This window comes from Podarcis liolepis, assembly GCF_965112155.1.
Source record: "Podarcis liolepis genome assembly, chromosome: 13".
Taxonomy (NCBI): Eukaryota; Metazoa; Chordata; class Lepidosauria; order Squamata; family Lacertidae; genus Podarcis; species Podarcis liolepis.
Window position 1 is genome coordinate 37,869,604 of NC_139573.1, and position 19,388 is coordinate 37,888,991.

Here is a 19,388-nt window from a genome sequence, read left to right on the forward strand (position 1 = left end):
AACAAAACATGAAGCGAAACACAATGAACTTTCGCAATTTGCAGTTCTCCAAATTTTGCAATGCGGTCTCCAGCCCAATGTATACAAAAACACCAGGGTAAAGTGTGAAGAAAATGAATGCATATATTAGTGAAAATAACAGACCAAAATGCATTATATTAGGGGAAAGTGCTTTGCAAAAAAAATGTGTAATAGACACATTTTTGTATGCAATTTTCCCCCATAAGGAGGAATTTACACTAAAATGCTGGTGAATTTTCACAATTTGGATTTCCCCCTAAACAAATCCACAAACTGATGTTGTGATCTAAACTTAAGGTTGGAAAAATTCGAAATGGAGAGAAACCGAAACTGACAGATTTGCCCATCCCTATCTACAGGCAGATTTATTGGTTGATTAATTACATTTTTATCCCACCTTTCCTCCAAGTAGCCCAAAGAGGCATGTGTGCTTCTCCTCCTCTCAATTTCATCCCCAGGATGACCCTGCAAAGTCTACCCACCAACCAATTTGTGTCTGACTTCTTTTTAAGTACCTGGCAACACCCCAGCTGCCATGGCATATTGAAACAGAGAATTCTGTAAGCTATGTTCTCCTTGACCTTTCGTAAGAAAGGGTCCCGTTTACATTCTCAGCGAGGCAGGTGGTGCTGTTGGTGGTGGTAGGAAGGGGAGAAAACATATAGCAGTGCCTGGAGGCATGATTTTGATAGCCTAGAATACAAAAGGTGGATGAAGGGAAAGTCTGGCAAGATGAACAATAGCAGGGCTGCCACAAAATTTTGACGCAATCCAATGACTTTTCTCTTTGAAAGTATACCAAAAACCAAAAATTTTGATTTCTCTCCCGCAAAGGTGGATGAAGATTGAGCACAAGAATGATACTGAAAGGTTGATAGAAACCAGTTTCAGGATGTAGAATTCGCTGTTGGATAATGTGGAGTCATATGTGCATAATTTCTTTTGTCCTGTTGTTGCTGTTTGGCTGGCTTCTCCAATCTGAAATTACACGAGCGACTTAAAAATGTGGCGGTTCCATTGCTTTGCTGTGCAGTTAAAGACATTTGTGTGTGTCTGTTTGCAAGGTACAGGGGGAAGCCTCCTTTATTAGTTAAGAAAAATATAGCTCAAAAGGGCGGGGGGGGGGGGAGAGGGAAGCCCCGTGAACAACAAGACACTGGCGTGATTATTTGGTTCAATGAGTTTTTATCCATTCTAAAGTGCTAATGATACAGGCATGTAAGATTTCTGTTTGGAAAAATCAAACAATACATTTTGAAGCAGAAACTCTGAAATACCCTATCTTTCAGGGGATCGGACAAATTTTACATGAGATTGTGTCTTTCCTCTCCTTTTATTTATAACCCTGATGTTTTTCTGATTCTGTACTGCACTCCTGTTCATGTGCGCTTAGCTCCATCATATTTTTGGTCCATTTTGTATCCCTTTGCTTTTTGATTTGGACTATGGCACATCATAAAGTATTTTGAATGCGTTGCCTGCTGTTGTCTGTAGTTGTGCTTTTGCATTTGTGTTGCTCTACTCAGTGAGCTATGCATTAATTACTCTGTGTTAAACTGAGTTGTAATGAATATTTTTTCATCTATATGCTATCAGGTTCTGTTAGCTGCTATTTGTCTGGTATGCGACGTTTATCAGTCCGAAAACATAGCGACTTTCAGATAAATGAATCCCATTCTTGTAATGTTCCTTTTGCATTTGTATTTCCAAATTGCTTTCATCTTATCCCAAGAGGTTTGTCTTAAGTGCATTGTTTCAAAAGCTTCAAATAGGAACAAATGCAAACTTGCTTGAATTAACTAAGCTCTCTGCTGATTTGATTTGTGATTCCATCTGTCGCTTATGGGGCTATATTGCACATTCACCAACACTGAATCATCAATATTCTTAATTTTACTGTGCCTTTTATTTTGCTTTCTTGCTCTTTTACAATAACGCGCTTCAAGCAACACAGCCTCCAAACTCAAAATTTCTGTATAGCTCAGAACTTGGTTAAATCTCTCAGATTGCCCCCAGAATAGCCAGACTAGATGTTATGCAAGAGATCTGTAATCAGGATCTCCTTTAAAAAAAGGGGGGGGAGCTTATTGAGAATATGGGGGTCTAAATTTGGACAGGACCACAGTACTAGGTGTGGGTTGTTCCTATCGTTTACCCAGTGCTGTTTTTCCAATTAAAATCCACCCCCGAAGCTGCTATTTGCCCTGCAAGTGAAAACATACAGGTTGCTCCCCCCTTGTCTGACCAAAGGTACTTTTCACATAGAGAAAATAGAGCTTGTTTTCAACTTGGCGGAACAGCATGAGGATACGGTTAAGCCCCTCCCCTAGTGCCGTGGTCCCGATCCAATTCCCAGGCCTTCCCTGATGGCTGTTTCAGACTCCAACAAGCAAAGAGAAACTGTTGGGGAGCCTGATCTCTAGGAATGAAGGAGAAATTTGATTCCGTTCTTATTCAATGGCAAATTTCAGTATTCGCACTTTCTGAAACCATGTACGAAATGAAACATGTGCGTCGAAAAATTCGCACTTCTCCCTTCAGAGATGGTGGTGGTGATTTTATTGTTTATTAAATCTGTGCACCGCCCCTCCACCCGCAGATCTCAGGGCGGTTCACAACATTAAAAACACGGCACAAAAACACAAAATGCAGGATAAAAGCAAGAACGAAAAAACAACAAGCCAGTAAATAAAGATGCAGAACATGCTGGCAACATCTGCTAACTGCTCCTTGGCCCAGGCTGAACAGAGCTGCTCCAATAGGGGTACAGTTTCCTCCAAGAGAACTCTGGCCAATCAGGGTTCATGTCCCTGGCTGGGAATTGTTGCTTGTGCACATGACGTTATCAAAGACTCACATGTTCCTTCTAGGCTGTGTGTGTGTGTGTGTGTGTGTGTGTGTGTGTGTGTGTGTAGGGATGTACCTCCAAGCCCATCAGCCTAACCCAGCCTTCCAGCCCTATCCATTTGGCCTGAGACACCGTTTTGGGCAAGCAACACCCACCTGCCCTACAACTGACACCAGGTGTGGGGCAGGTGAAGGTAGGGATTGGCGAAACAAGACTTTGTAGGGACGGCAAAGTCCTTTGCCAGCCCTGTGCTTGGTAAGCCTCCTCCTATATTTGGTGCAAATTGTCATGTGTGCAGTCATGTGTGCAGCATATGCCCTGACCGTTGTGCCCCTGTGTGTCTGGCGGATTTGTGTTCTCTGCATGTCGCCGTGAGGCATGTTCTCTTGCGATGCGTGTATATAGGCCTTTCCTAAATACAGGGTGCGTGCAAAGGACTTTCTGATCCTTACTTCGCTTTTCACATACTAATTCTGCTGGCTTCGCCCTGCTAAGAGGTGCAGTGAGCTGCCGTTGTGACCCCCCACTTACTTGGGATTAACCCCTGCTGAACTCAGCAGGATTTGCTTCTGAATAGGCACTGTTAGCGTTGCAGCCTTAGATCGCCAAAGAAGAAGAAGAAGAAGAAGAAGAAGAAGAAGAAGAAGAAGAAGAAGAAGAAGAAATCAAGATTTTTAAAATTTATAGCAGATGCCATTTTTTTTATTTCTGCCTTGGGCAGAACAATTCCCTTGGTCCGCCCTGTCAATTCTTCCAAATGTATGCTAATTTAAAATAACTATATAAGTCATTTATATGGGTCACCTGATACTTCGGGCAGCTCACATCGTAAAACGATAAAACACGAAACCATAAAGCAACAAACTGCAGCATAAAAAATAGGCAGCAGCGAGCGAGAAGTGAGCAACAGAACCAGTTTTACAGCCGGACTATAAATACACAACATGTAAACAGTGGTTCAAAGAGAAGTTAAAGCCAAGCCAGGGATACTGTGTGTGCATTATGCATTGCTCCCTCCTGGCATCTGAGGTTGAAAACTTTGCCCAGAGGCAAGAAGCAAACATTTTAAACTTGGCCGCGAGTCTGAAGCCGTCAAGGGGGAGAAAGAAACCCCAATGTACGAAGGAAGTGCTATTGTCAAATCTGCAAAGGAGCCGTATTCAAAATACTTGCTACCCTTTACATGTGCTTTGTAAACTGAGTACATTTCTTATTTGTGAAACCCAGTGTGGGATCCTGTGCCTTTGTTCACTTCCAAACGGCCTCTTTATCGAGCATTCATCCTGATTCGTATGCACAATGTTTGCAGGCAGGTTAGACGAGGTCGGTGATTTATTGAGCATTCGTTTGTGAGCGGAGCTTAAGGTGATGTCGCGTCAAGCAAATGTTACCCCAAACTTTGCAGTGTGTTTCCTCATTGCTTTTCCTATTGTGGTAAAAAAAAAACCACCCCCGGGGTGTGTGTGTAGGAAGCACTTTCATTGCACGGAAAGTCCGATTCAGCTTTAATTGCCCAGCCTGAATTTGCCTGCATGTGATTGAATCCAACCCGAAAACAGCGACTGTCTGGAAGCACCCTATGTTGTGTACAGTGGTGCCTCGCAAGACGAAAAGAATCCGTTCTGTGATTCTCTTCGCCTAGCGGTTTTTTCGTCTTGCGAAGCAAGCCCATTGTCGGATTAGCGGATTAGCGCTATTAGCGGCTTATCTGCTGATCGGATCAGCTGATAAGTGGCTTAGCGGCTTAGAAAAAGAGGGGGGGAACCAGCAGGAACTCGCAAGACATTGTCGTCTTGCGAAGCAAGCCCATAGGATATTCGTTTTGCGAAGCACCTCCAAAATGGAAAACTCTTTCGTCTAGCGAGTTTTCCGTCTTGCGAGGCATTCGTCTTGCGGGGCACCACTGTAATGTGTTTTGGCATCCGCATGCTATGGTATCCACCTAACACTGTAGTCTGGGTTGGGGAATATGACACAATGTGTTGTTCTCTGTATGCCGAGTCCTCAGTGCGCAGATGTGCTAGTGGTTGGCGCGATCTGGAAATGGCGGATTCCCTCCGAGCTCCGGAGGGAATCGGCTCAGCGGTGGATGGGTCTTAGCCGTGCCGGCGACACGGGGACCCTTAAAAACCGCAGGCGCGGAAGCCTGCGGACTGAGGACTCGGCGGGTGCCTCAAGCGCCCCCCCTGATTCGCAATGAGCCTTTTTAAAGGCTACGGAGGGGATACGGGGGACGGCGCGGCACTGAGAGTCGATCGCTACCGCCACTGAGCGAAGCCGCGAGCCATAACTGGAGAGCGCTGACTTCCTTCCTTGAAATTTGGACTGAAAAAAGGAACCCGTGAGTAATTTGGAACTGAACTTTAAAATTTTTACCTTTTGAATTTGAGACGACCGGGGGGTGTGCTAAAAGGAAGTCCCCACCCCCCCCCCTTGCAGACAATCCAGAGCAACGAAACAAGAGCTAAGCTGGAGCGCCCACCCTGTAAAGGGTGAGTTTCAAAAAGACAGTAATTTCCAAGATTTAGAAAAGTAAATTTGACTAGGAGATTGGAGTGTTGAAGGAGCCTTTGTTTTTTGGCAAATAACCCTCCCCCCCGGGCCCGGGAGCGATCTGTTTTGGAGCCTGTACAGAGGAGCAGAGTTTGACAGCTGTCAAAGCTGTCAAATGGACTGTTAACACTGAAAAATTGTTACTTAAGACCTCTCCGGATTAAAAGGAGTTACAATTGAACTAAAATTGTGGGAAACAAAGAAACAATAACAGGACAGAGGACTGTTGGAGGAAAGATCACTCAGCAACCAGATTCCCTCTAGGGGGAATTCTGTGGAATTACAATGGCTGTGGGTGGAAAGATACTGAGAGAAATCGAAAGGATGTTTTCACTGGTGGGAACATTACAGGAGCAGACTACAGCTATGAGTAAACAGTTGATGACCTTGGATTTGGAAACAAGTAGTTCTGCTGAATGTGATGATGACCTGAGTGAGAAAGTACCCACAGCTGAATTTGAAATAATAAACAAAGAAGAGGAGAAGACAAAACAAGAAAGAGAACAAGCTATCTGAGAAAATACTAACCAGAAGCCGGCATCTGGAGAACACAAGCAAGGAGACTATTGGAGTAAATCCAGTGTAAGTCTACGAAAGATACAGAAGACGAAAGTGGAGGCCCTGGGAGTTTATGGAATTCAGGAAATAGAAACAAAGAAGTACAATTGGGGCCTACACATAGACTTTAACTTTGACTATCATCAAGATTCTGACCTACTGGAGATTTCTCAGCAGTTGCCTCTAAATATGGGAAGAGACTATGGACTGATTGGACTGATTGTTAAAGAAATCTTTCGAGACTCGATGACAGACAAAAAGGACTACCAACAAAACCGGCGGAGAGGGACTGGAAAGGATTTGAGAGCCTCGGATGTGCGGAACCCAGGCTAAAAACTGTTATTTTAGACATGTCTTGGGAAAGGACGCATAGCGGGGATGGGAGGGAGGGAAGCATTAAATCTAAACAACACTCAAGACCAGGGGGTTTAGTAATAAGAAAATTATGTAAGAAAAAATGAGAAATCGAGGGAAGAGAACTGGGGTCCAACTTAGGGAAAATTTTATTTTTGTTTTTTATAAAAGGACTAACATTAAGACGGAAGAAATGCCAATTTGCTGATACAAATTTGGGAATAGGGATGCAAGGGAGGGGGTGGGGGGAAGTCAAGGACCAGGGTCAGAAAATAAGATTTTTGGGAATTATATATGTTTGTTGTTTTGTTTGTAATTGTCTTCGTGTTATGTGTGTTGGTTTTGTCTATATAAAAAGTGAAAACCCAATAAAAATTTTTTAAAAAAAAAAAAAAAACAGATGTGCTAGTGACTTCAGAGCAAGGGTGTACAACCTTTCTGCTTTGTTTTGTTTGCAATGGCCGCTATGAGCTGGGCCCAAACCAGTGGTGGAGAAGACCAGAACCAAAAGCACATATGAGCCCACTCCTTCCTCCTTTTTCTTGCTTTTTCTGGCATTCCTTTTTCTCTGTCTCTCTCTTCCTTTTACACCCTGCAGGGGAAGGACAGATCTTTCACTTGCTGATGAGGGGGCCGAGGGCCCTCCAAGTTTCAAGGAGGGGGGCTGGGTCCCCTCAATATTTTGCAGCAACATGTGCACACTTGTGCATGCACGACATGCACACGTCACACAGCATGTGTGCGTGTGTATGACGCGAGCATGTCGCATGCACTGGGTGCCTCAGTCGTGGGGACAGGCTGGCTTGCCTGCTTACTGGAGCCTTGCGCTGAAAGCTTGCAGAAGGCCACATGGAATAAGCCCAGTGTTGGGTCTGCACACTGCTGTGACGCACCTGTTCAGGAATATGGTTGTGAGCTTTCTGTAACTGGCGGCCGGTTTGTTTCCAGGACTATTTCAAGGTGCTCATGCTAGTTTTAAAACTGTACATGACTTAGGCCCCAAGATTGGAAAGACCTCTTCATTCCCCACAGCCCCTCCCAGGTGTTATGATCAGCAAAAAAAGGGGGGCCTCTTGGTAGTTTGTTTGTTTATTGAATTTATATACTGCCCTATATAAATCCAATACGGCCCTATGGGGGACCCAGGTGGCGCTGTGGGTTAAACCACAGAGCCTAGGACTTGCCGATCAAAAGGTCGGCGGTTTGAATCCCCACGATGGGGTGAGCTCACATTGCTCGGTCCCTGCTCCTGCCAACCTAGCAGTTCGAAAGCATGTCAAGTGCAAGTAGCTAAATAGGTACCGCTCCTGCGGGAAAGTAAATGGCATTTCCGTGCGTCGCTCTGGTTCGCCAGAAGCGGCTTAGTCATGCTGGCCACATGACCCGGAAGCTGTACGCCGGCTCCCTCGGCCAATAAAGCGAGATGAGTGCCGCAACCCCAGAGTTGGCCACGACTGGACCTAATGGCCAGGGGTCCCTTTACCTTTATACCGCCCTATACCCAGAGGTCTCAGGGCAGTTCACAGAAAAGATCACAATATATAAAATCAGAATAAGAACAATAACCCAATAATAGCCCCAATAAAAAAGGATGTCGACCAGGTCAACCAAAGGCCTGGTTAAAAAGGAATTTTTTTGACTGGCGCCTAAAGGTATGTAATGAACAGGGCTGTCTTACCTATAGGCTCTAGGGGTGTGGGGCACGCACCTGGGTGCCGAGCTCTCAGGGTGCCAGGCCAAGAGTATGGGGCCCGAGAGTTGAGTCTGGGGAAGAGCCCGCCTGCCTGTCGATCGGAGCGCTGCGGCAGGCTCTTCTGCTGCGGGTGGCTCTGCGCCGCGAGTTTGGGGGCAACCGAGCCAGCGAGATGCTGAGGTGGCTGGCCAGCTCTGCTCTCCTGCGTGACTAGGACTGGGAAACCGGGTGGGGGGGTGCCGGGCGGATCTTTGCACCCCGGCACCGCGTATGCTTAAGACAACCCTGGTAATGAAGGCACCAGGTGAACTTCCCTGGGGAGAACATTCCACAGACAGGGAGCCACTGTAGAGAAGGCCCCTTCTTGTGTTGCCACCCTCCAGACCTCTCAGGGAGGGGACACATGAAGGTGGGCCTCAGAAGTTGATCTCAGTGTCCAGGTAGGTTCATATGGAAAGAGGTGGAAACCTCCCTTAGAGTTTTGGGGTGCTGGTGGCCCAGGAGACGGCATTCTCTGTGGCAGCCCCTGACTTCTGGAATGCCCTCCTGGCCGATGTTGCATCTGGCTTCTTCACTATCAGTGAACATTGAAGACACACCCCTTTACCCTGGCCTATGACACCTGCGATGTGTGTTTTCAGGGACCACCCTATTCCTGCAACTGTTTTAAAAATCTGAAATTTAAATTGCTATCATCACCCCACACGCGGGATGTGCTGGTGGAGAGTGGGGTGGGAGGTTGATAATAATAATGGTCAAGGATAGATATATAAAGTGATGGAGTCAATCTCTTGGCTCTCCTCTGATGTTCTTGAGCAAAGTTAATAAACACGTCAGCTCAGCCGGTTAGAGCGTGGTGCTGATAACGCCAAGGCAGTGTTAGAAACTGAAGTATGAAAGCTAGCAGCTAAATGGCACCTTAAGCCAGGGGTCAGCAACCTTTTTCAGCCGTGGGCCATCCACCGTCCCTCAGACCTTGTGGTGGGCCGGACTATTTGGACTATTTTATTGGGGGGGGGGGTGAACGAATTCCTATGCCCCACAAATAACCCAGAGATGCATTTTAAATAAAAGCACACATTCTACTCATGTAAAAACACCAGGCAGGTCCCACAAATAACCCGGAGATGCATTTTAAATAAAAGGACACATTCTACTCACGTAAAAACATACTGATTCCTGGACCATCCACGGGCTGGATTTAGAAGGCAATTGGGCCGCATCCGGCCCCCGGGCCTTGGTTTGCCTACTCCTGCCTTAAACCTAGGTTATGGGCGCAACAACGGAATGTCTAGGCGCGCTTTTTTATAACAAGAATACAAAGCTGAAAATGAATGAACTGCAGCTAAAACTTTTTCACGTGCTCTAGTCCTCCCCCTGCTTACCCCCCTAATATTCTTAAGAGGGTCTCTTCTCCAGTCTTCATAGAGTAGCTGAAAGTGGGGAGGCAGAAAAAGGTCCTCCTTTCCTTCTACTCTGCAGTTTTAATTTGAAATCTTATGTACAGTACTGCCCCCAGAGCTCAGAAACTGCTCGCGCTAATGAGATTCCCTGTTGCAAAATGCGCCTAGAACAACGGGAGTTTTGAACGCTGCACCAAGGTTGTGGGTTCAATTCCTGCCTTGCAGGGGGTTGGAGTAGATGGGGTCCCTTCCAACTCTACAACTCTATGATTCTAAAGTAGAGGGGGATTCTTTAAACAAGGTGCAAAAGATCCTCAGATTAGGTGCAGCAAACGTTAACACTTAATAAAATACTTAAAAGTGTGCTGCCGGCCTTCATTCAGGATCCTCGGGGCAAGACTGCTGGGTAGCTGTACTCACCCTTTTCCATATTGACTTGAGATCAGTGGTTTGTTTGAACTAGAGTCAGAAATACTTGTTGGCAAGGCAAAGACGGGCCTTACTGGCTGCCAATCACAGGGGCTGTTGCTGCACAACCTTATTCCTTTCTGCACCTGTACAGGAAAGCCAGAGGCACACACTACAAGCAGCCATCAGGGGTGGACTTTGGGGTCTCAAATTTCAGGGGTGCCTTGGGTGATGCCAAATTTTGGTGCCCCCCACTTCCATTCTACATCATAGTTGTGGCATCCCCTGTGGTGCCCCTGAGGCATGACACCCAGTGTGACCAAACTGGTCGTGCTCCCCTAAATCTGCCTCTGCAGCCATTGTCAGGTACCCGATCAGAATTGGGATCCTGGCATGGGGTGGTGTAACATTTTACCCACAAACACACACACACTGTGGTCCCAAATCTGGATTGTGGGGCTCACATTTGCTGCAATTAGAGTCTCCCCGCATATGTGATTGCAGGCATGGAGGTCCCTGTGTGGATTTGGGGACACGGGGTGGGGGGTGTCCCAGTCTGGGTCTCAAGCCCTATACTGATTATTTTGGAAAGAAAAAGCTTGCAATTAGGCTCAAAAACGACAGACATCATGCTTAATTTGGTAGCTCACTAAGCTAAGCCCCAGTTTCAGATAACGAAGTTCCCAGTTTGGGCTGGGACCCCGAAATTCCCAGATGTGGTCAAGTCGCAGGTTATTTTTGACACTCTCCAGAAGTCAGAATGTCTGTTTCACAGAGCTGTGGAGCTATTTGGAATATAAGCACAGGAATGCTCCCAGGAATGGATCGGCTGAGTGTCCAAAGGTATTTTTGTTTGCTTGTTTGTTTTAAACATACATGCACCTCCCTAAATAAATTTGATATAAGGGTGGTTTGTCATCAGGGCAATTTACAATTTGTAAAGAAGGGCTTAGCCCAGTAGAGAGCACACACTTCAAATGCAGAAGGCTCTGGGTTCAATCCCTCCAGGCAGGACTGAGAAAAGCAAATGATTGCCTGACACCCTGGAGAAGGCAGAGGAAGTGGAGTGAAGAGCATTATGTGGGCTGACTGGGGTGGGCTGTAACAAAGAGACAGAGAGCATGGTTGATTTCTCTGTTCTGAGACCAAAGCCTGCTGAGCCTATGGGAGAAGCCAGAGATCTGGAAATGGGAATGTTCTGAACACTCTCCAACTAGAGTCAAGTTGTATATCTGCAAATAAACCACATATCCAAAGGACACCCCAGTCTCCTCTTTGCCCCATTTCCAAAGGAAACACAGACCCTGGGTAAAGCACACCTAGAGCTCCTTCAATCATCATAGGGATAAGGCTTTTAAATGTATGGTGTGTATCACACTTGACAGTGATGTTTTGGTGTGAAAATAAAGTGTCCCGGTTTTCATTTCTGCAGTTTTGGAGAGTTAATAGAGGCAGTGTTGTCAGGCTGTCACAATTCTCCTGCATATCCCCTTAGTACAAAAAAAAGGTAAAGGACCCCTGACAGTTAAGTCCAGTCGCGAATGACTCTGGGGTTGCGTGCTCATCTCGCTTTACTGGCTGAGAGAGCCGACGTTTGTCTGCAGACAGTTTTTTTGGGTCATGTGGCCAGCACGACTAAGCCGCTTCTGGCGAAACCAGAGCAGCACACGGAAACGCCATTTACCTTTCCGTCGGAGCGTTACCTATCTATCTACTTGCACTTTTTGGCATGCTTTCAAACTTCTAGGTTGGCAGGGGCTGGGACCAAACAATGGGAGCTCACCCAATCGCAGGGCTTCGAACTGCCGACCTTCCAATCGGCAAGCCCTAGGCTCTGTGGTTTAGACCACAGCGCCACCCGCGTCCCATCCCCTTAGTACACACCTGTAGTATTATTATTATTATTCCTACTCTGGTCTCTTATTGCACTAATACAGCAATTTTGCAATTCTGACTTTTCAGCTTTACAGCCTAGGCATCTGAGATGTGATGATTCCAGGGTACAATCGACAGTTGGGCTACACAAACTCTAGGGGGAACAGCTCCCTATTCTGTTCCTAATCTAGGTACTGCCTTGTTTTTCTGCTCTCGCTCCCAGCTTTTCCTAGGATAGGGAAGGCAAAGGGTGAGGACGGCCCTCTGTTCAAAACTTTCACTGCAGTTCTTATCCAACGCTGCTGCACTCCGGATTAACTATGGATGTTTTTAAAAAGAGTCAACAAAACAATTGCCCTCACTCGAGTTCTAAAAATCTGGTGGTGGCAAGCTAAGGTCAAGGTTGTGGGGAAACCTCTGGACTGCTAAGCGTTGATGAACTACAACTCCCATCATCCCCAGCAAGCATGACCAGGGGATGATGGGAGTTGTAGTCCAACAACATCTGGAGGGTGAAAGGCTTGGTGTCAAGTTTGAGAGGCTTGGTGTCAAGCTATTGGCTGTTTAGGGCCCGTACAGGTCAGTATGGCAGGAGACACCTGGGGCAGGAGGGTTGATATCAACACATTCATGCAACAGATGCCCGTCTCCCAAATTCATGATCCACAAACACTTCATCTGCCCAGCCACATGCATCTTCTGCCTGCCTGCCTGCTCCCTTACTGATCTATCTACTACAATTTTATCCATTCCTATTGCTCACCTGCTTGGGTCTGCTTCCTGCTTTTCCCTCCCTCCCGCTTTGCCTGAATATTTAGCTGGGGACCAGGATGGGATGAATGGGGCTAGCAACTGAGGACCACCATCACCTAGAGAGCCTGGAGGGAGAGAGTCAAATGAGGTTTTAGTGCTAGGAATATCGGGGGCTTTGGCTGACACGAAGGACTGACAAAGGCAAGCATTGGGTGCTTTTACGGCCCATGGAAAGGGACCCTGCTGGAGGTATGGGATCAGGTGGTGCTGGGTAGCCAGAACAAAAGGCTGGGCAGCCAGACCCTGTTGATACACCCTGGGTCTGCATCTGCAGCCGCTGCTTTCAAGGACACGGCAAGCGGCTCTTGACATGTTGAGAACAGCAGGTCCCTGCGGTGGAGGAGATCTCTGGCTGTGCAGTGTGCACGGATAGAGACACATTGCTCTTTCTCTCTGTAGCCTCTTTGAGCGCCCCACCACTAATAAACCTGGCATGCGGTAGCCATGCATAAAAATGGGGGCAGGGTAGGAAATCAGAGGGAAAGACACACAATTCTCAGTTTCAGACCCTCCACGTGTCCCTATTTTCCAGGGACGTCCCTGACTTAGAGAAGCTGTCCCGGTTTCTGATTTAATCCCAGAATGTCCAGCTTTTCATTATGATGTCCCTATTTCCATTGGAGGAATGTTGGAGGATACGGGGTTATCTGACCCCTGAGCCGTCTGAAGGCAATCCTGTATAGGGAAGTTTTTTTAAAAAAAAAAGTTTAATGTTTTATTATGTTTTTATATATGTTGATAGCTGCCCAGAGTGGCTGGGGCTACCCAATATGATGTGGAAGGGCTATAAATGGTAAAATTATCATTATGTAATGGGATGTCTCTATTTTCATTGGAGAAATGTTGGGGGGGGGGTATGCAGTTTATAATTCAAATCCAGGGCTTTTTATTCAGCCGGAACTCACCAGAACTCAGTTCTGGCACCTCCTTGGTGGGCGCCATCGCCATTATGAGAGAACAAGGGAGGTGTTCAGGGTGAAGTTCCGCCACTTCACTTTCTAGAAAAATAGCACTGCCCAAGACTACATACTGTCTTTTTTAGTTCAGATATTTTATTGCCAGAGACCAAGTACAGTGGTACCTCGGGTTAAGTACTTAATTTATTCCGGAGGTCTGTTCTTAACCTGAAACTGTTCTTAACCTGAAGCACCACTTTAGCTAATGGGGCCTCCTGCTGCTGCCGCGCCGCCGGAGCACGATTTCTGTTCTCATCCTGAAGCAAAGTTCTTAACCCGAGGTAATATTTCTGGGTAAGCGGAGTCTGTAACCTGAAGCGTATGTAACCCGAGGTACCACTGTATACTCTTTATTTATTTCCCCCTCTCTTGAGCAGCAGGACAGAAAGGAAATCAGTCTCATTCAGCCCTAAAGACTTTCTCTCTCTTAGGCAATGACTATTTTGTGTGCGTCCAATTGATGCACGACCAGTTACACTGTTTTCAATGCCAGAAGGGGCCGGGGCAGGGCGAAACAGGGCAGAATGAGTGTGAAATGGGCTTACACGCAACCGCTCACCCTGTGAAAATGGGGAGTTTCCTTTATATTCGTAAGCCTCTCTCTCTCTGTGTGAGTGTGTTTGTGTTTGAGAAGGAATGAATTCATTATTATTAAATTTACACCCCACCTTTTTCCCCCTCAAGGAGCTCGCGGTGGCAAATATGGTTCTCTCCCCTCTCCATTTCACCTACACGACCACCCTGTGAGGTTGGTTAGGCTTGGTGGCTGAGTGAGGATTCGAACTCTGGTCTCCTAGGTCTTAGTCCAACACTCGAAACGCTACGCCACAATGGCGTTCTGAGTGAGATGGTTTGCAGCAGCACAGGGAGAACCTGAGGCACCCATTCTCTGGAGCTCAGCGAGCTTGGAGCATAGAAAAACAAGCAGCATCTCAAGCTTTTACAGTACAGTGGTACCTCGGGTTAAGAACTTAATTCGTTCTGGAGGTCCGTTCTTAACCTGAAACTGTTCTTAACCTGAAGCACCACTTTAGCTAAAGGGGCCTCCAGCTGCCGCCGCACCGCCGGAGCACGATTTCTGTTCTCATCTTGAGGAAAAGTTCTTAACCTGAGGTAGTATTCCTGGGTTAGCGGAGTCTGTAACCTGAAGCGTATGTAACCTGAAGCGTATGTAACCCGAGGTACCACTGTATACTAGTATCAAACCCCAATACTTCTGCTCCTGACAGCTTTGCATTCCAGGGATGAGGAACCAGTCTCAACCTGAGGGCCGCCTTCCCTTTCACACAAGTTTGTGGAGGCCGCATGCCCCTGGTGGGTGGAGCCAGAGGCAGGAGTGGGTGGAGCAATGAATTTGGCCTTTGTTCAATAGGCTAGTTTCTACAGACATGCCTCTGTACCTTCCAACCACACAACTAAGAGGCATGATCAGAGTTAAAGGGCGCATTCTAGCTAGGCAAGAATCATCAAGAGGGGTCTGAGGCTTCCCACCCCTGGGATATTCCATGAACAGTGCAAAACAGGCTTAAAAGTTGTGTGTGTGTGTGTGTGTGTGTTTAGTTAATAGCCATACAGTGGTACCTCAGGTTACATATGCTTCAGGTTACATACGCTTCAGGTTACAGACTCCGCTAACCCAGAAATAGTGCTTCAGGTTAAGAACTTTGCTTCAGGATGAGAACAGAAATTGTGCTCTGGCGGCGCGGCGGCAGCAGGAGGCCCCATTAGGTAAAGTGGTGCTTCAGGTTAAGAACAGTTTCAGGTTAAGAACGGACCTCTGGAACGAATTAAGTACTTAACCCGAGGCACCACTGTATAACCAATTTGCCCTACATAAGGGCAGGGAACAGTCTCGAGGGTGATACTTTTAATGCAGCCAATGTTGTCAAGTGGGTTTTATTGCTGGACTTGAATTTGGTAATCTTGGGTTCAAATCCCTCTTCTCTGGGGAAACAGCTCTCATTCCTCCTCATTCCCTTCTCTGTAAAAGGACGTAACAGAGACCTTATTATGACACTTTCCATTTGCATCCTGTCTTTCTTCTGAGGCATTTGACACAGCATACATGGCGTTTCTTGCCCGTTTTGTCCTCACCTGTGACGTAGGTTAGAATGAGGGCCGGGAACCGGCCCAGTGCCACCCTGTGAGCAAACTCTAGGGCTGGCCAGGAATTTCAACCTGGGTCACCACAGGTCCTAGATCCGCCCTCTAACCGCTATACCACGCTGGCTCTCGGTCGATCGGGGATGGCGGGGACTGGTTGTTGGCATTAGTCCAGGGGTCAGCAAACTTTTTCAGCAGGGGGCTGGTCCACTGTCCGTCAGACCTTGTGGAGGGCCGGACTATATTTTGAAGGGGAAAAAATGAACGAATTCCTATGCCCCACAAATAACCCAGAGATGCATCTTAAATACAAGCACACATTCTACTCCTGTAAAAACACCAGGCAGGCCCCGCAAATAACCCAGAGATGCAGTTTAAATAAAAGGGCACATTCTACTCATGTAAAAACACGCTGATTCCTGGACTGTCCATGGGCTGGATTTAGAAGGTGATTGGGCCGGATCCAGCCCCTGGGCCTTAGTTTGCCCACCCATGCATTAGTCTGTCTTGAGAGACAATGGAGTTTGCCTTCAGGGGTGAAGTCAAACTGCTGTGTTAGTAGCACCAAAGTGACCTCCCTGGGGGAGCAAGGCTGGGCAGTGTGTATGAGGGTCCTAGGCTGCCCAGACAACAGGACCCTCCTCTCGGCCTCACTGATGTGGTCCAAAGGAAAGCAGAGCTATACGTTTGGCACCAGCTTGGCTGCAGGAGGTGCTGGAGTGAGGTGTACGAGGTGCCATCCAACCGTCTTGGGGACACCACTCTGGATTTGTTTAGGGTTTACTCCTTAGCCTTTTCTTCTCCTGAAGATGTCCCACAAGGCAGTGGAGGTTTAGGATCAGAATTTCCTTTTCCTAGATGGGCTACCTTCCCAGGTGGACTAGTGCCCTCTGCCCATCACTTCCCCCCACAGTACATGCAGAAAACACCTTCTTCTTTTGTATAGATATAATTATTACTTTTTCTATTTTACAATTTCAAATAAACATTTTACGTACTTTAAAATATCCAGTGGCTTCCCTTTTTCTCTTTCCATGGTTTATTTTGCATATCTAACATCCCTGCATATTTTACAATAACCATTCCAATCGGTTTTCCCAAAAAACATGTTTAGGGGTACTCTCATTTTCCTACTCATATTGAAATACTGCCCCTCAACGAGGCCAAACTTAGATTCACAAAATGTTTAGGGGTATGCGTACCCCCTGCCTCCCCCCGCCCAGAAAAAAAGCACTGAATATATCCATCAAATATTTTTTACTCTGTTTGCTTTATCTTAAAGCTGCCAGTGTTTTCAGCTGTACACAGTTGTTTTCCGTATACTCAATAAACGTTTCCCATCTTCTTTAAACCTATTCTTCTTTCCCTCTTATTCTATATGTTCCATCTGCCAGTTGCGCATATTATGTCAACTTAAGTTGCCAAACCTCTTTTAGTTGGGACCTCGCTCACTTTCCGTTTTGGGGCTAACAGAACACCTTTTCTGGTAGCTGGGGATTTCTGGAACCTAGGAAAACGCCTTATTTTTATTTTTTTTTAAATTTTGTTATTAAAGATTTCTTAGTTTACAAAAAATGCGTGCATTGTCTCTTTTTTCAAGTTGCGTTTTCTACAGATCAGTTTCATTTGTTGTGAGACATTAGCATTACAGTGTTTGGTTAGGAAGAAAATAGGGGGAAGAGGTGGGGAATGGTAAGTGGGGTGGGGTCAGGTGGCAATGCGTCTATTCTTCTACTTCGTGTATGTGTGGGGTTTTGTGTCAGCGTCACTTGTGTGGGTTCTCTTACTATTGTTGTATTTTCTTGTTGTATTTTCTTGGTGGTGAGAGAGGTTGGGGGTGCCCTAGAGTGTGGTTGTTTGTCTTTGATTGGCTGTAGTGAGATTTGTTTTCGTGTATGTGTGTTTGGATCAGGTTATTGGATCAGCAGATTATTGTTGTTGTCTTGTTGGACTATGTATGTGATAAAGGGGAACCATACCGGGGTGAAGGCGTCTTCTTCTATTTGTCCCCATGTCAGTTTCAGATTACAGTGGTGCCCCGCAAGGCGAATGCCTCGCAAGACAGAAAACTTGCTAGACGAAAGAGTTTTCCGTTTTGGAGGTGCTTCGCAAAACGAATCTCCTATGGGCTTGCTTTGCAAGACGAAAATGTCTTGCGAGTTCCTGCGGGTTTTTTTTCCCTCCCCCCCCTTTCTAAGCCGCTAAGCTGCTTATCAGCTGATCCGATAAGCTAATAAGCCGCTAAAAGCCGCTAATAGCGCTAATCCGCTAATCCGTCAATGGGCTTGCTTCGCAAGACGAAAAAACCGCTAGACGAAGAGAATCACAGAACGGATTCTTTTCGTCTTGCGAGGCACCACTGTATTGGTTAGTTTTTCTAATAAGGCTGCTTCCCATACTATTTGATACCAATGGTCCATGCTTACTCCTGACAGGTCTCTCCAGTGTCTGGCTATGATGCTTCTGGCTGGGTTATGAGCTCTTTGTGATATGAGTGGGCATTATTATCTTGGAAAATGCCTTCTAGACCATTGGACTCACTCTTGGTCTCTTCCGCTCACTCCACCGAAGCCTGGTACAAAAAGCTGTGTGTTAAAGGTGTTGAACGTGGCCACGTATACACCATACATTTAAAGCACATAGCATTCCCCAAAGAATACAGGAAACTATAGTTCACCACTGCAGATCTACAGCTCCAGGCACACTCAACAAACTACAGTTACCAGGATTATGATGTGATTTAAATGTATGGTGCGTATGCAGACTTAGTAGGCGAATTCCTGAATTCTAGGCCCTGTAACTGCGTCCCCCTTTAACCTTTGTATTCAGCACCTGTGGACTAATGGTTTCTCTCTCACTCTTGTCTTTCAGGTTTATCTGGGGCAGGGCGTGTGCCCTGCAGCTCGTGTCCCTCCAGGTGGGGGGCATCCATCCAGCAGCCCCACTTCCCTTCTCCCTACCCCTCTGGCCTTCAGCTCCATTCCATGGGGGTGGATGGCATGTATGAGAAGAGCAGAATGCTGAACATACAGAACAGCACGTGGGGCAGTCGCCAAGAGTGGTACCAAGACAGTTTGGTGACAGGACCACCCAACCCTGGTATGAAGGGATGGGGGATGAATTCGATTCAGTTTGCGTTTACTTGCTTAATTTGCAGTTTCTAAAATGATACCTCATCATCATCATCATCATCATCATTATTTATTGAATTTATATACCGCCCTATACCTGGAGGTCTCAGGGTGGTTCGCAGAATAAAATCAAGGTATAAAACCACAAAATTACATAATAAAAACAAAAACAACCCAATAGCTTCCCCCCCCAAAAAAACACATTTTAGAAGGGCATAGGTTGTAAAATCAAGGTATGAAACCACAAATTACATAATAAAAACAAAAACAACCCAATAGCTTCCCCCCTCAAAAAAACACATTTTAGAAGGGCATAAGTTGTAAAATTGGATCCACCAAAGGCCTGGTTAAAAAGGAACGTTTTTGCTTGGTGCCTAAAGGTGTATAATGAAGGCGCCAGGCGAGCTTCCCTGGGGAGAGCATTCCATAGACGGGGAGCTACTGCAGAGAAGGCCCCGTTCTTGTGTTGCCACCCTCCGAACCTCTCAAGGAGGAGGCACACAAAGGAGGGCCTCAGAAGATGATCTCAGGGTCTGGGTAGGTTCATATGGGGAGAGGCGGTCCTTGAGGTATTGCGGTCCTGAGCCATTTAAGGCTTTATAGGTCAAAACCAGCACTTTGAATTGGTCCCGGAAACTAACCGGTAGCCAGCGCAGTCAGACCAGGATCAGT

At 46.5% G+C, this 19,388-nt stretch overlaps 1 protein-coding gene across 6 annotated transcripts in view; it reads left to right on the forward strand.

Moving 5' to 3' along the window:
* Positions 1–19,388, forward strand: part of LOC310690703 (paired box protein Pax-6-like) — a gene marked incomplete at its 3' end in the record, with an annotated part of 55,912 nt that overhangs the window by 13,414 nt on the left and 23,110 nt on the right. For all 6 annotated transcript variants that reach the window (XR_014518151.1, XM_083470186.1, XM_083470188.1 and 3 more), the window contains exon 3: positions 18,457–18,684. Coding sequence is in view for 5 of the 6 variants with exons in the window: in XM_083470186.1 (XP_083326312.1) it covers positions 18,570–18,684 (115 nt within the window). The remainder of the gene's footprint in view (positions 1–18,456; positions 18,685–19,388) is intronic.